This window comes from Ornithorhynchus anatinus, chromosome 11 (assembly GCF_004115215.2).
Source record: "Ornithorhynchus anatinus isolate Pmale09 chromosome 11, mOrnAna1.pri.v4, whole genome shotgun sequence".
In the NCBI taxonomy this organism is placed as follows: Eukaryota; Metazoa; Chordata; class Mammalia; order Monotremata; family Ornithorhynchidae; genus Ornithorhynchus; species Ornithorhynchus anatinus.
The window spans coordinates 52,954,148-52,968,431 of record NC_041738.1 but is presented as its reverse complement, the minus strand read 5'-3'; the positions used below and the strand labels follow the sequence as shown (position 1 = coordinate 52,968,431).

Sequence of the window (14,284 nt, the reverse complement as noted above, 5' to 3'; positions counted from 1 at the left end):
TTCTCCCATACGCTTAGTACAGTGCTTTGCACACAGTAGGTACTCAATAAATGCGATTGAATGAGCGATTAAATGAACCCCAGTCTCCTGACTCCCAGGTCTGTACTCTTTTCATTAGTCTACAGGAGGAAGAGGATGTCCCCTCGTGAGGAAGACCTTCCTCAGTGGAGTGGTAGGGGAAAGGGATAGTTGTGGACAAGTATCTGGGGAACCCAATCTGGGCTCCTGAAGGTAACGGGATAATAATGATCATAATAATACAAATAATAATATTTATTAAGTGCTTACTAAGTGCCGAGCACTGTTCTGAGCACCGGGGTACATGCAAGATAATCAGGTGGGATCGAATGGGCAGGGAATGTGACTGCCAAGTCTGTTGTAGTGTACTCTCCCAAGAGCTTAGTAGAGTGGTCTGTACATAGTAAATGTTCAATAAATAGGGCTGGGAACTTATCTACCAACTCTGTTATATTGTAAGCAATCAATCGCATTTATTGGGCATTTTCTGTGTGTGGAGCACTGTACAAAGTGCTTTGGAGGGTACAATGGAGCAATATAACAGACTTCATAGACACGTTCCCTGCCCACAAGGAGCTTACAGTCTAGAGCGATTACAGTCTACAGTGCTCTGAATACAGTAAGCACTCAATAAATACAATTAATCGATTGAGTGATCCTGATGAAGGGACACAGCCTTTGCCCCACATAGGGCTCAGATTAGGGGGTGCAAATAAGGGGCTCGATGTGGGGTAGACCTAGGTTCTGGGGGGGAAGTTTTTTCAGGTGGGAAATACGAAATCCATTCGATGTCGGTAAGGTCTGAAGGCTTGCAAAAGGTAATTCATTCCTCAGGCTGGGACTGAGAACAGTGTTTGGGTTGGAAGCCTCGATAGACGGTAAATTCATTTTTGGAAGTAAGCATGTTTGCTAATTCTATTATATTGCACTCAACCAAGTGCTCAGTATAGTGCTCTGCACATAGTAAGTCCTCAATAAATATCTCTGATTGACTGATGGAGTAATTAATGGCTGTCCCCGATCTTAGCACCCCCAAGTTGGGATCGAGGCCAGGAAGCTCATCATATCCCCTAGACTATGAGCTTGTGGGCAGGGAATGCGTCTACCAACTCTGTTATCTCAGACTCTCCCAGGCACGTAGTACAGTGCCCTGCATGCAATAACCGCTCAATAAATACCACTGAATGACTGACTGACTGAAAGAGCACGGATTTGGGAGCAGAGGTCATGGGTTTTAATCTCCCCTCCGCCACCTGTCAGCTGTGTTGACTTTGGGCAAATCACTTTGCTTCTCTGGGCCTCAGTTACCTCATATATAAAATGAGGTAATTGTAAATTGAAGCAGTGGAAAGAGCCCGGGCCTGGAAGTCAGAGGTCATGGGTTCTAATCCCTGCTCTGCCACTTGTCAGCTGTGTGACTGTGGGCAAGTCACTTCACTTCTCTGGGCCTCAGTTACCTCATCTGTAAAATGGGGATGAAGACTGTGAGCCTCACGAGGGACAACCTGATTACCCTGTATCGACCCCAGCGCTTAGAACAGTGCTCTGCACATATTAAGTGCTTAACAAATACCAACATTATTATTATTAGAGCAGTGCTTTGAACATAGTAAGCGCTTAACAAATACCATCATCATCATGATTAGAGCAGTGCTTTGCCCATAGCAAGCGCTTAAGAGATACCATCATCATCATTAGGACAGTACTTTGCCCATAGTAAGCGCTTAACAGATACCATCATCATCATGATTAGAGCAGTGCTTTGCACATAGTAGGTGCCTAACAAATACCATCATCATCATGATTAGAGCAGTGCTTTGCCCATAGCAAGCGCTTAACAGATACCATCATCATCATGATTAGAGCAGTGCTTTGCCCATAGCAAGCGCTTAACAGATACCATCATCATCACGATTAGAGCAGTGCTTTGCCCATAGTAGGCGCTTAACAGATACCATCATCATCATGATTAGAGCAGTGCTTTGCCCATAGTAGGTGCTTAACAGATACCATCATCATCATGATTAGAGCAGTGCTTTGCCCATAGTAGGCTCTTAACAAATACCATCATCATCACCTTTAGAGCAGTGCTTTGCACCTAGCAAGCGCTTAACAGATACCATCATCATCATGATTACAGCAGTGCTTTGCCCATAGCAGGCGCTTAACAGATACCATCATCATCATGATTAGAGCAATGCTTTGCCCATAGTAAGTGCTTAACAAATACCAACATTATTATTACTAGAGCAGTGCTTTGCCCATAGTAAGCGCTTAACAAATTTATCATCATCCATTATTATTATTATTACTGAGTGAGTGATGCCGGGTCTCGGGGGGCCTGGACCACCAGGTGTCCGAGGCGCGGTAAGGGGGAGCCGCAGAGTGGGGGGAATTTGGGGCGCCTGTCCCCCCGCGGGTCCGCCGCGGCGCTGGGTCGTCGGCGAGGGTCGCGGAGGCGCTGCGTCCCCGCGGAGGAATCCGGGTGATGCGGACGCTCGGCGGGCGGTGATTGGGGGGGGGGGGGGGCGGGACGGGGCCTGGAAAGGCCAGAACCGGAAGCGGAACCCGCGCGCGCGCGGCCGGGCGCTCCGCCGCGCGCACCTCCTCCTGCCCCCGCCCTCCCCTCGGCGCTAACCGGCCCCCGAGTGCGCATGCTCGCGCCTGCCCCGCGGGACGACGACGGCCGGTCCTGAGGGGACACCGACGACGACGACACCGACCCCGCCGGGCCTCCCTCCTCCCGCTCCCCGACGCTTCCCGCGCACCCCGCCGCCGCCGGGCCGGGGAGGAGCCGCCTCAGCCGCCGCTGACCGGGGAGAGTCCGGGCCCCGAGGGGATGGGGAGCGGCCCGCGGCCCTGAGAGGCAGAGACACCCTCCTCCTCCTCCTCCTCCTCCTCCTCCTCGTCGTCGTCCTCCTCCTCCCTCACCGCCGCCTCGACCTCGGGGGTTAAAGCCGGGACATGGAGCTCGCCCGGGCGGGACGGGCCGAGAGGCCGCCGCCGCCCCGACCCTCCCGGCCGGACGGACAGCAGGGGCCTCGGGCCTGACGTGCCGGCGGCAGCGGGAGTCCGGTCCTCCTCCGGGGCGGTGCGGGCATCGGGACACACAGACCCCGCACCCACCCAGGACTGCCCGGCGGCTGACCCCCTCAGCCCTGCCCGGGGCCTGAAGACACCTCCCCCCGCTTGGCAGCCCTCTGCTCCTGCCCGGGGGGCTGCCCTCTGCCACCTGCCTGGGCACCGAAGTGGCCCCCACTTGGCAGCCCTTTCCTACTGCCCCGGGGGCTGCCCCCTGCCACCTGCCTGGGCACCGAAGTGGCTCCCACTTGGCAGCCCTCTGCTCCTGCCCTGGGGGTTGCCCCCTGCCACCTTCCTGGGCCCTGAAGTGGCCCCCACTTGGCTGCCCTCTGCTCCTGCCTTGGGGGCTGCCCCCCGCCACCTGCCTGGGCACCGAAGTGGCCCCTACTTGGCAGTCCTCTCCTGCCCGGAGAGCTGCCCTCTGCCACCTGCCTGGGCACTGAAGTGGCCCCCACTTGGCAGCCCCCTGCTCCTGCCCTGGGGGTTGCCCCCTGCCACCTTCCTGGGCACTGAAGTGACCCCCTACTTGGCAACCTTCTACTCCTGCCCGGGGGGCTGCCCCCTGCCATCTTGCTGGGCACTGAAGTGACCCCACCTTGGCAGCCTTCTGCTCCTGCCCTGGGGGCTGCCCTCTGCCACCTTCCTGGGCACTGAAGTGACGGCCACTTGGCAGCCCTCTCCTCCTGCCTGGGTGCTGCCCTCTGCCACCTTCCTGAAGCCTGAATTGACCCCCACTCGGCAGCCCCCTCCTCCTGCCCCGGGTCTGAAGCGACCCCCACTTGGCAGCCCCCTCCTCCATCCCGGCCTCCCGGGCTGCCCACCCCGAGGATTTACAGCCGAGCCGCAGCATCCCTCCTCTGGAGGACTCCGAGACCATCGCCGCCGGGCGAAGGAGTTTGTTTTTCCCAGCCAGCCGCCCCTCCCCCTCAGCCCCTCCTCACCCCCCTCCCTTCTCCCCCCTCCACGCCGAAGAAGTGGATTTTCTCGGTGACTGGGAATTTTTCCAATCGGACTTCTTTGGGAACTCTTCGGGAGTAGGGCGTGCAAGCCGCGGGGGGGTGGGGGGTGGGGAGGGGTGTTTAAAGAAGTTGTAAAATGCAAGTTGGATAAGGAACGACCTCTCGCCAAAGGGCCCCAATGAGTGGCACACAGTCTACTATCACGGACAGGTCAGTATGAAACATCTCTGGGTGGAAGGTTCACGGGGAGGGGGCCCTTTTACCCGGTCGGGATGGCTGACCGACTTCTTGGGGCGACAACCGGTTGCTTTTGAGCAGTCGAGGTTGCCAGGCTTGGGAAACCGAGATTGGATTTGCTCTGGCCCCGGGCAAGTCATGGAGAGCCGCTGCCGGACCACCCGGTGGATTGAAGTTGAGAGTGGAACACTAGAAGCTCAGCCGTGTGACTGTGGGCAAGTCACTTCACTCCTCTGGGCCTCAGTGACCACCTCTGTAAAATGGGGATGAAGACTGGGAACCTCCCGTGGGAAGCGGCGTGGCTTAGTGGAAAGAGCCCAGGCTTGGGAGTCAGAGGTTGTGGTGGGTTCTAATGCCAACTCCGCCACTGATCCGCTGTGTGACTTCGGGCCAGTCTCTTAACTTCTCGGTGCCTCAGTTACCTCATATGTAAAATGGACCTTAAGACTGTGAGCCCCACGTGGGACGACCTCATCACCTTGTATCTACCAGCTCTTAGAACAGTTCTTGGCACATAGAAAGTGCTTAATGAATACCATTATTATCAGCGCTTAGAACAGTGCTCTGCACATAGTAAGTGCTTAAATACCAACATTATTATTACCCTGTATCTACCCCAGCGCTTAGAAGAGTGCTCTGCACATAATAAGCGCTTAATACCAACATTATTATTATTATCTTGGAAGAGTGGCCCAAAGGACACGTCCATCCCGAACGAAACGGGAGGGCAGTGTGGCACTTGAAATGGGGTGTAGAGTTTTGAGGAAAATGTAGATGGCGTCAAGTTTGGGATTTGCCATTTGTGGAATGGCAGAATGGTAGAAGAGGGCAGAGGAGAGTCGAAAGTGATGGTATGCGCCTTGCTTTTCCTGGGGCAGCGAGCGGACGGAGAAAGGTCACTTTGGGTGAAGGTCAACGTGTGACCCATTAGACCAGTGGCCTGGCTCGGGATTAGCCACCCTGGGTAGATTTGCCCCTTCTCTTTGCCTTCTTGGGATTTGGGGATTGCTGCATGGGGGTTCTGCTCTGGGTGTTGTGCAGAGTGATGTGGGAAGGTCTACGCTCCCAAATGGTGATCTGGAAGATGCTAAGATAATAACATTATCAGACGCTTTCTGGGTTAATACTTGGCTGGTGTTGGAATGAAAATGTGAACGGAGACAACAGCTTTTTATCCGAATTGAGGCATTTTCAGGAACATTGGCCTTCCCAGATACTGGGCAGAAATAGAATGGGTAGGAGGTGTGCGTTTGGAAGGTGCTGGTGATAGAGGTGTTGTTTGCTCTTTACCCCATTTAGCTTGTGGATCGAGAATCCATCAAGTCAACAGGCTTGGGAGTCAGAGGACGTGGATTCTAATCCCGGCTCTGTCAGTTGTCTGCTGTGTGACTTTGGGCAAACCACTCAAGTTCTCTGTGCCTCAGTTACCTCCTCTGTAAAATGGAGATTAAGACTGTGAGCCCCACATGGGACAAACTGATTACCTTGTGTCTACCCCAGTGCTTAGAATAGTGCATGGTCCCTAGCGCTTACCAAGTCTCGTAGTTATTATTATTATTATTATGTCAGGTCAGCTCGGCATTTGAGAAATAGCCCTGCAGTTATTTCAGGGAAAAGTTAACATCCAGTCACATACTGAGTTTTACTTTGATTATGAAAATACTTAATTCCAGTTGCGTCCTGCAGTTCATTAATGTGGTGAGTGGGTTTGTATTTCGTATAGGGATTGCATTGTTTTTTTGTCCTCTGTGACAAGGACTGGAATCTAGTCTCCATGTCTTTACAATACTAAAGCTTCTTTCACATCATAAAAGTAGCTAGAGGAGCTGAATTTGAGATGGAGTAAAGTGAATGTATTGTTCAGAAAAGGACATGTACCTTACAGCATCTTGGCGAATGGTAGAACAATGGAGTTTCTACAAAAAGTGGGTGACTTTCAAAATGTTACACCCAGTGGGTAGACTCATTTGTTGACTTTAAAAAAAAAAAAAGGGCTGAATTCCATTATCATACGAGAACAGCTACCAGAGAAACAGAAGAAACACTTCCTCTTCCTGTTGATGCTTTCCATAATGTCACATGCCTGGTCACCTCAAGCATGCCACTGAAACGTTCAAACCGTCTGCCTGTGTTCCTGTTTTGTGGTGTTCTTTTTTTAATGAGCTTTTGGTTTTAGCAAAATGTTGACAGGTTCTCTTTATCTGCAGAGCAGATGCAGCCAGTGTCTATCTTTGCTTACGCTCCCCACCCCCCCGCCCCCACCGTTTTCTCCCCTCCCCCTCCCGAGTAAGATGTTTTGCTCCTGAGGATAACTGAGGGCCAAGGCCCTTCCCAGCTCATTTAGCAGTCATCCTGGCTGGCGAGGCAGTAGGCAGAAGACTGATTAGGTACAGTTGCGGTGGTTTTCCCTGGGATGCTGGTTGGATTCGATTCCAGAAGAAACTAAACCTAGGGCCTCCAATTCATTTCACACCAGGATCGTCTAATAACCCTCCAGGCAGTTACCTCCGCACACAGTAAGTGCTCAACAAATAGGATTGGTTAAACAAACCACTTGAACCTTGCTGGTCTGTGCTGGATGTTTTTTTTTCCTCCCTCTTGTACTTTTTGTGGACATGCTATAGAATGCTCGAAGTATGTTGAGAAAATGGGGTTTTATATTGCCTGTAATGTTTTTTTATGGCATTTGTTAAGCAGGTACTATGTGCCAGGCACTGTTCTAAGTGCTGGGGTAGATGCAAGGTAGTCAGGTTGGACACAGTCCATGTCCCACGTAGGGCTCACGGTCATAATCCCCATTTTACAGATGAGGTAACTGAGGCACAGAGAATTTAAGTGACTCGCCCAAGGTCACACAGCAGACAAGTGGTGGAGCCGGAACTAGAACTTAGGTCCTTCTGACTTCCAGGCCCGGGCTCTATCCACTAGGACTCGCTGCTCCTCAGCCGACCTCAGGCAGCAAAGGACAAGTCAGAAGGAAGAGCCTTTTTAGAGCTAGTTAGGGGAGAGGAAGCTCATCAACAAGGAAAGGCTAAAGGATCCTCTTGGGCCATCCCCAGTAGTTCTCAATTCCGAGGGTAGAAAGAACCCCTTTACCGTGGGATCCTGGAGACTGTAGACTGTCAGCTCCTTGCGGGCAGGGATCACATCTACCGACTCTGTTATATTGCATTTTCCCAAGTGCTTAGTATAGTGCTCCGTACACAGTAAGTGCTCAGCAAATTCCATTGATTTGAGTGTCAGGTGCAATGAAAAAACATTCCAGTAACTCTCTTGGTGGTGAAGCCATTAGGTGGTCTGTAGGGTGGTTTACTGGTAGGGGTATAGATTTAAAATCAAGTCTTCAGAACTTAAAAAAGTTTTTAACCTATGTGTGCCAAGTTTGAGGATGTAAACATGGGCCCATGGGAAAAGTAGTGTAGCCTAGTGGAAAGAGCGCGGGCCTGGCAGTCAGAAGACCTGGGTTCTAATCCCAGCTCTGCCACTTGTCTACTGTGTGACCTTGGGAAGGTCACTTAACTGCTCTGTGCCTCGGGTCTCTCATCCACAAAATGGGGATTCCGTACACGATCTCCCTCCTTCTTAGATTTGAGTCCCATGGGACCTTGATTATCTTATATCTCAGTGCTTGGCACATAATAAGAAATATTATTATTACTGTTGGCTGATGGCTTGTTTTCTACTTCTTTTCCCCGAGTGAGGGCTCTCTCCTAAACAACACTGTGAGTATTTTAGGTTTCTATTCTTCCCCATTCATGGGTTACTTCCACTTTTGTTGCTTTTTAAAAATTCAGAAGCTTAGTATTGTTTCATCTGACCCTTAGTATGGACATGAATGCATGATGAGTTGCATTCTAGAAGTTCTAGTGTAGTATTTTTATATATTCATGTCATGGAGCCCTCAAACAATAATGCTTCCAGTTTCTCCCCGGTGCCCATCTTTCCACCTGACCCTTTTTTCCTCTCCCTTTGTGCCACACCCACCGCACTCCCCCTTTTTCATTCCCTCTTCCAACTGGGAGGAAGTACCCATGGCATGGTAGGTGTCTGACAACTGGGCCCGGAGCTATTGGCAAGCCACCAGTGCGAGTATGGCCTGTTAAGGTCCTTTCAAGTTGGAAGTATGTATTACGGCTTTGTTGTCTAGTGTGTGCAAAACCTCCAGCCCAGCTTTGTGTAAGTTAGTGTTCTTTCATTGTGGCGCTTCTGACTGCAGTGTCTGTCCCGTCCCCAGCTGAAAACCGACAGGCTGGCTTTGGGCGTTGCTCTGTTTTGCAGTTTGTGGCAGGCGACACATGGCTGAACAAGATAAGGGTTTTATTCTTCTTAGCAGGGACGTGCTGGGGCTGGGATGGAATTCAGCTGTGTTCAAGCTCCGATTGGTCATTTAGGGTGCCCAGAACCCTGTTGTATCCTGTTATTACTTTGCAGTTATATTAACACATTCATTCCCCTTCCCTTCCTTTCCTCCCTGTACAGTTTAACTAGTTGTTGTCTTGCATCCCAGACTCTTTCTGGGAAAAGGTTGCACCTTTCAACGTTTGGTTTTATTTGAGCAGCAGAAAGAGCATAAGCAGTCTGTGAGTAATTGAGTTTTGTTTCTTTAAGACTTCAACTTTTAGGCTGTGCATTTCGAGGGTGGTAACTTTACACATTTATTTCCCTGGGATCATCAAGTGCGTAACAGGTCCTAAATGTTTCCAATCTTCCCAAATGCATTTCTTCTGTCCCAGACTGTATGATAATCGGGAAGTCTCCTGGCGAGTGGTGAAGTGCAGAGGGTTTTCTTTTAGGGTAACAAGGAAAGTGGTTATTATGAGGGAGAATCTTCGAATGTAAAATGGGGATTAAATCCTACTCCCTCTTAGACTGTAAGCCCCGTGTGGGACAGGGACTGCGTCCAACCTGATTAAATCTTGTCTACTGCAGCGCTTAGAACAGTGCTCGACCCATTGTAAGTGCTTAACTGATACCTTAATTAGTAATAATTATTAGCTCCCCAATGGAGTTGCTAATGCCCGTTCACCTTATTGATGATTACAACCCTCCTGGTGGTCCCAGATGTACAAGTCCCCAGTTGGCATCCTTCCAATCATTTGCCTTTTATCTGCTTTGGGAGCCTTTCCACCCAAGAAAAAATGGACTTGCACTCCCTCTGGTCAAAGGAAGGAATCTTACACATGAAATCTGGTCCGTTTTCCCTTTCACAGTTGAGAAAGTTGAAGCTCAATTGAGAGGCTAAATGACTTTCTCCCAAGGTCACATCATGTCAGTTGCAAAGCCAGGAATAGAACTCCGCCCCCTCAATCTTTGCTGTGGTATGGACAGCACAAGTTTCTGTTTCTTATCAGGCTGCCCAGTCATCGTTTTCTCTTAACCTAAAGGTATATTTTCTGTGACTAAAAATGGCCTTAGGCTCTTGGGGAATTTTTGGAACCTTCAAGGGAGCCACCAAAAATGCTGTAATCAGCGGGACGAAGGTCTCTGGTGATGACAGCAGTCTGGTCTGAGATCTCCGGGTCCTATGGTTAATGGTAAAGTTGGTGTTCCGTTTCCTTGTCCCTTTCTGAGATTTTGGGAAGGCCCTCCGGTGTTTGTTTCTCCTTCAGAGGAACTTTAAATGATTAGCCAGGGTCACAGAGTTGTCTAAGGCCTGCACTTACCTCACATTCTGGATTTACTCAGTTGGAGCTATGCATAAGCATTCAGAGGACCATCAGCTGCTTTTTTTTTTTCTTAATAGAAGCCTTTTTTTAAAAAAATAACCGAGTTAAATATGCTTCACTACAGTTTAGAAAGCACTTTATAAATCGATCACATAATCTACACTTGGGAGAGATGTTTCTAGGTGTAAAAGACTTCTTAGTACAGACTTTTTTTTTCTGCTCAATCATGCAGTCTGCGTTATCCCCTTGTCTAGCCTCCTCCTTTCTCACTCAGTTTTGGTGACTGCTTTTTGATGCCCTTGAAGCCTTTGTGTGGCAGCTGTTGGCTTGTGGGTTTCTTAAAAATCAAGTTAGAAATATCCAAAATTCTGGGTGGCCAAACAGATGCAAGCCTAGAAATATTCATCTGCCCTCAGTGGAATAAGAGTACTCAAATGGGTATTGGATGCATTTCGTCGTGCGTGCCTGAGTAGTACCCAGGTATTCATTTGGCTTTGTCCTTCACCACACGAGAGTTTGCCTCGCTCCTTCCAGATCAGAACCGATTATTCTCGGCAGGACACTTTCTAGTACCCGTCCGGTCTAACTTTGAGTATCTCAAGGGTGTGGCATTCCCGTCACTTCCTCGGGAGAAGGGACTATAATCTGACAGATCTCGCCGTCAGGAAGTTTTCCCTGCTCCTCAGCCTAAATGTTCTTTTCAAGTTTGTTCCATTGCTTTCTTATGCTCTCTGTACCAAGCAGAGTCCTCTTCCCCTTTTTCATGTTTACAGATCATCTAAAGGGTGAAGAGAGTTACCATTCCCCCTTCCCCTTCTTCTTTACTTGGCTAAAACCATATAAATTGTCCATGTAATCTCTTCGCATAAATCAGTCCCTCCAGCTTTTTAATCGCTTTAGTCGATCTCCTCTAAATTCCCAGTTTGTCTACATGTTTGAATGCAGCATTCTCGGTCTGAACTTGAGCCGCCTGCCGTGCTCTTGGAACGGTTTTGCTGCGCTGTTATGGCCTGTTCTGGATGGTGGCTCCTTAAGTGTGTTTAACCCCAAATCAAATAAGCTGTCACTGTACCTCTACTTTGTCGGCATCTATCTATTTGGCCGTTCCCTGTGGTCCCTCGCGTCTCGATGGCTGAGATCCGGTAGTGGTTACCGTGTTGCTTTAGTCGTAAGTACTGCAGTAAAGCTCAATTGACGTATGTCTTCTTTTCTCATTACTGTATTGCCCAGCATTAAGCGAACCCCCAACTCCCCACCGTGGAGCTAGAGAAACGGGCTCTTCTCCCACAGTTTTTTTCACTGACAATTTTAGCTTCCCCCGTGAGAGTGACTTAAAGCTGGCTTTAGTGCAGGGGGCGAATCTAGTGATGCCTTTGAAGCGCCTAAGTTTGTTTGGAGTGGGGAGCAGCATGGCCCAGTGGATAAAGCCTGGGCCTGGGAGTCAGAGGACCTGGGTTCTAATCCCGGCTCCTCCACTTGTCTGTTTTGTGACCTTGGGCAAGTCACTTAACGTCTCTGTGCCTCAGTTCCCTCGTATGTCAGATGGGGATTGGACTGTGAATCCCCTGTGGGACATGGACCGTATCCAACACGATTAGCTTGTTTCCACCCCAGTGCTTAGTACGGGGCCTGGCAAGTAGAAAGTGCCTAAGAAATACTATAAAGCAAAAAAAAAGATGGATTTTACAGTTCTGATCAACAAACATCTTTACTAATACATAAAAGTCATCCTCTTATGGGGACAAGTTGGTGACAACTTCTAGCTCCTGGAACACTCCCGAAAGAAATGAGTCATTTCAGTGATTTGCTTGATATTGCTGAAGCGGAGTGATGAATTTGTTTTTAATCCTGAACTGCTGAAAATTCCTCATTTGGTTATTTATTTATTTATTTATTTATTTATTTATTTATTTATTTATTTATGTTTAAACCGAGAAATATAGCAAGGTTGCGTCACTGAAGCAGCATGCTTCAGTGCAGCTGACGAAGTTCAGAGTCCTATCAAAACAGGATCTTCACTAATTTGAATGCTGAGCTTTGGTTTCTGAACTAATAGTCACATGACATGCCTGGATGACTTCCCAGTGAGAGGCAGGAGAAGCTAGTGGCCTATGAAGAATTAGGTTTCCTGCCCTGGGTCTGGAGGGAACAGAAGTTCCGAAAACTGTAAAATGGCAAGCTGTAAGTGCCTGTAAGCTCCGAGACTATAAGATCCCTGTGGGCAGTAGCTCCCCTACTCTATTAGTGTCCTTTCCCAAGCACTTAGTACAGTGCTCCTCCCACAGTAAATGCTCAATTTTTATTTTTAATGGTACTTAAGTGCTTACTATGTGCTAGGCCCTTTATTAAGTGCTGGGGTAGATAGCTATTCAGGTTGGACACACTGCCTGTCCTACATGGGTCTCACAGTCTTAATCCCCATATAACAGATGAGGTAACTGAGGCACAGAGAAGTGAACTGGCTTGCCCAAGGTCACAGCAGACAAGCAGCGGAGCCGGGACTAGTACCCGGGCCCGTAGTCTATCCACGAGGCCACACTGCTTCTCAGCAAATACCACGGATTGATCTGAATGAGAAGAAATGTAGGAAACCTGGATTCGTTAAGGGGAAAGGCTGGGTGAGCCCTTGTCTTCAGCTCTGGATCTTGTTTGCAAGAACAGTACTCCAGAAGTTTTGGATGGCTCCTATCTGAATCCTTATTTTTAGTTTTCAGTTATAAACCCCAGGAAGTCAGTGTGGCATTTGAGAAGCAGCCTGGCATGGAGATTAGAGCATGGGCCTGGGAGTCAGAAAGTCATGGGTTTTAATCCTGGCTCTGCCACTTATCTGCTGGGTGACCTTGGGCAAGTCACTTGACTTCTCTGTGCCTCAGTTATCTCATCTGTAAAATGGGGATTGAGACTGTGAACCCCACGTGGGACAGAGACTGTGTCCAACTCGATTTGCTAGTATCCATCCCAGCACTTACTACAGTGCCTGGCGCATCGTAAGTGCTTAAATACCATCTTCATTTACCATTTGCAGTCAGCTGAGCAGTGAGGGGCTGTTCCTCTTGCAACAGAAAACATGGGGATTTCCTCAATATGTTGGGGGTACCCAGCTAGATGTGAAATCCGTCCTGGAGGAAGAGGTGTGAAGCGCCTCTCTTCCCTGAAAAGAAAGAGCTCCAAATCTCCGAACTCTGTGCTTAATGCACCTCGAAAATCCCGTGAAGGTGCTCCGACCTGCCCCTCGGTAGACTTTAGATCCGCGATCTGCCTCTGTCAGGAGACTCTAGTTGATCTATTGTGGTTTGCCCTTCACAGTCTCTGTGGTTTACTCAGGGGAAGTGGTTCTTGTGGGTGACGGTCTGATCTGTCGGATATTGTTGGTGGCACATGCCCCGTCAGCCTCTTTCCTGTTTTATTGGTTGTTTGGGCAAGGCCTTCTCGGAGGCAGCGCTGCCGGGGCACCGTTCAAACAGTCTGTCGGGTCGGTGTGCCCAGTTATCGTTTGGTCTGATATCTGGCCTCGCCGGTGACGGGTGGGATTAATGCACTCGTAAGGGACGTCGAGCTCAGGGGATGAAAGGGGCCGGGATGTTGTGAATAATGCGTTCATCCAGTGGCTAGACTCAAAGAGGTTTCCAACTGAAATGTTCATTTGGTTAGTACAGGCTGTCTACCCCTACGATGCACGGCTGTTTGCATGTTATGTGGTTCTTTACCAGAGTAATTGCTCTTGTTGCAGCCTCAGGAAATCCTCCTCCTCCTCTTCCAGTCCCCTCTTTCACTCTTTCATCTCTTTTCAAAGTTTTTACCCTAGACAGGCTTGCTTTTTGAGATTCTCTCCCTGGTTGAGAATACGACGGGCACTGGTTGAGACTTGTTCACTGAACTCATTGCCTAGAGCAGAGCTCTCCGCCTGTTTAACTGGACTCCTACGGAAAATCACCTCATTGAGAGACCTTCCTTTCCTACTTGGGAGCCGTCTCCTTTGCCGAGTTTTAGTTGGCTATGTCGCGTTAGGGATCCAGAGACGGCAGAAAGTGACGGCCCCGAATTTTGATGAGTGAGACTTTGTCGTTAGCATCTCCAGCTCATGCCCCCAGGTAAGACATTTTGCCTTTCCACTGGGAGCCAGGGATTAGGCTTCGGGAACCCGTGAAGGAAAGAGGGTCCACTGTTTACCACTGGCTCCTGCCTTCTTGCATTTTGGGATGATGTTCGGGTTGGCAGCCCGATGGGAGGGTAAGGGTTGGGTGGGCAGCATTTGTGAGGATTACAGATGTTTGGATTTCATTTTGTCCTTTTCTGGGGGAGGCTCTCGGTTTCTCTGAGGAG

At 49.5% G+C, this 14,284-nt stretch overlaps 1 protein-coding gene across 4 annotated transcripts in view; it reads left to right on the top strand.

Moving 5' to 3' along the window:
- The first annotated feature begins 4,192 nt into the window (after positions 1 to 4,192).
- Positions 4,193 to 14,284, top strand: part of ARHGEF12 (Rho guanine nucleotide exchange factor 12) — a 138,647-nt gene continuing 128,555 nt past the window's right edge. For all 4 annotated transcript variants that reach the window (XM_007668016.3, XM_039913490.1, XM_016227502.3 and 1 more), the window contains exon 1: positions 4,193 to 4,268. In XM_007668016.3, the coding sequence (XP_007666206.2) occupies positions 4,237 to 4,268 (32 nt within the window). In that variant the 5' untranslated portion in view covers positions 4,193 to 4,236. The remainder of the gene's footprint in view (positions 4,269 to 14,284) is intronic.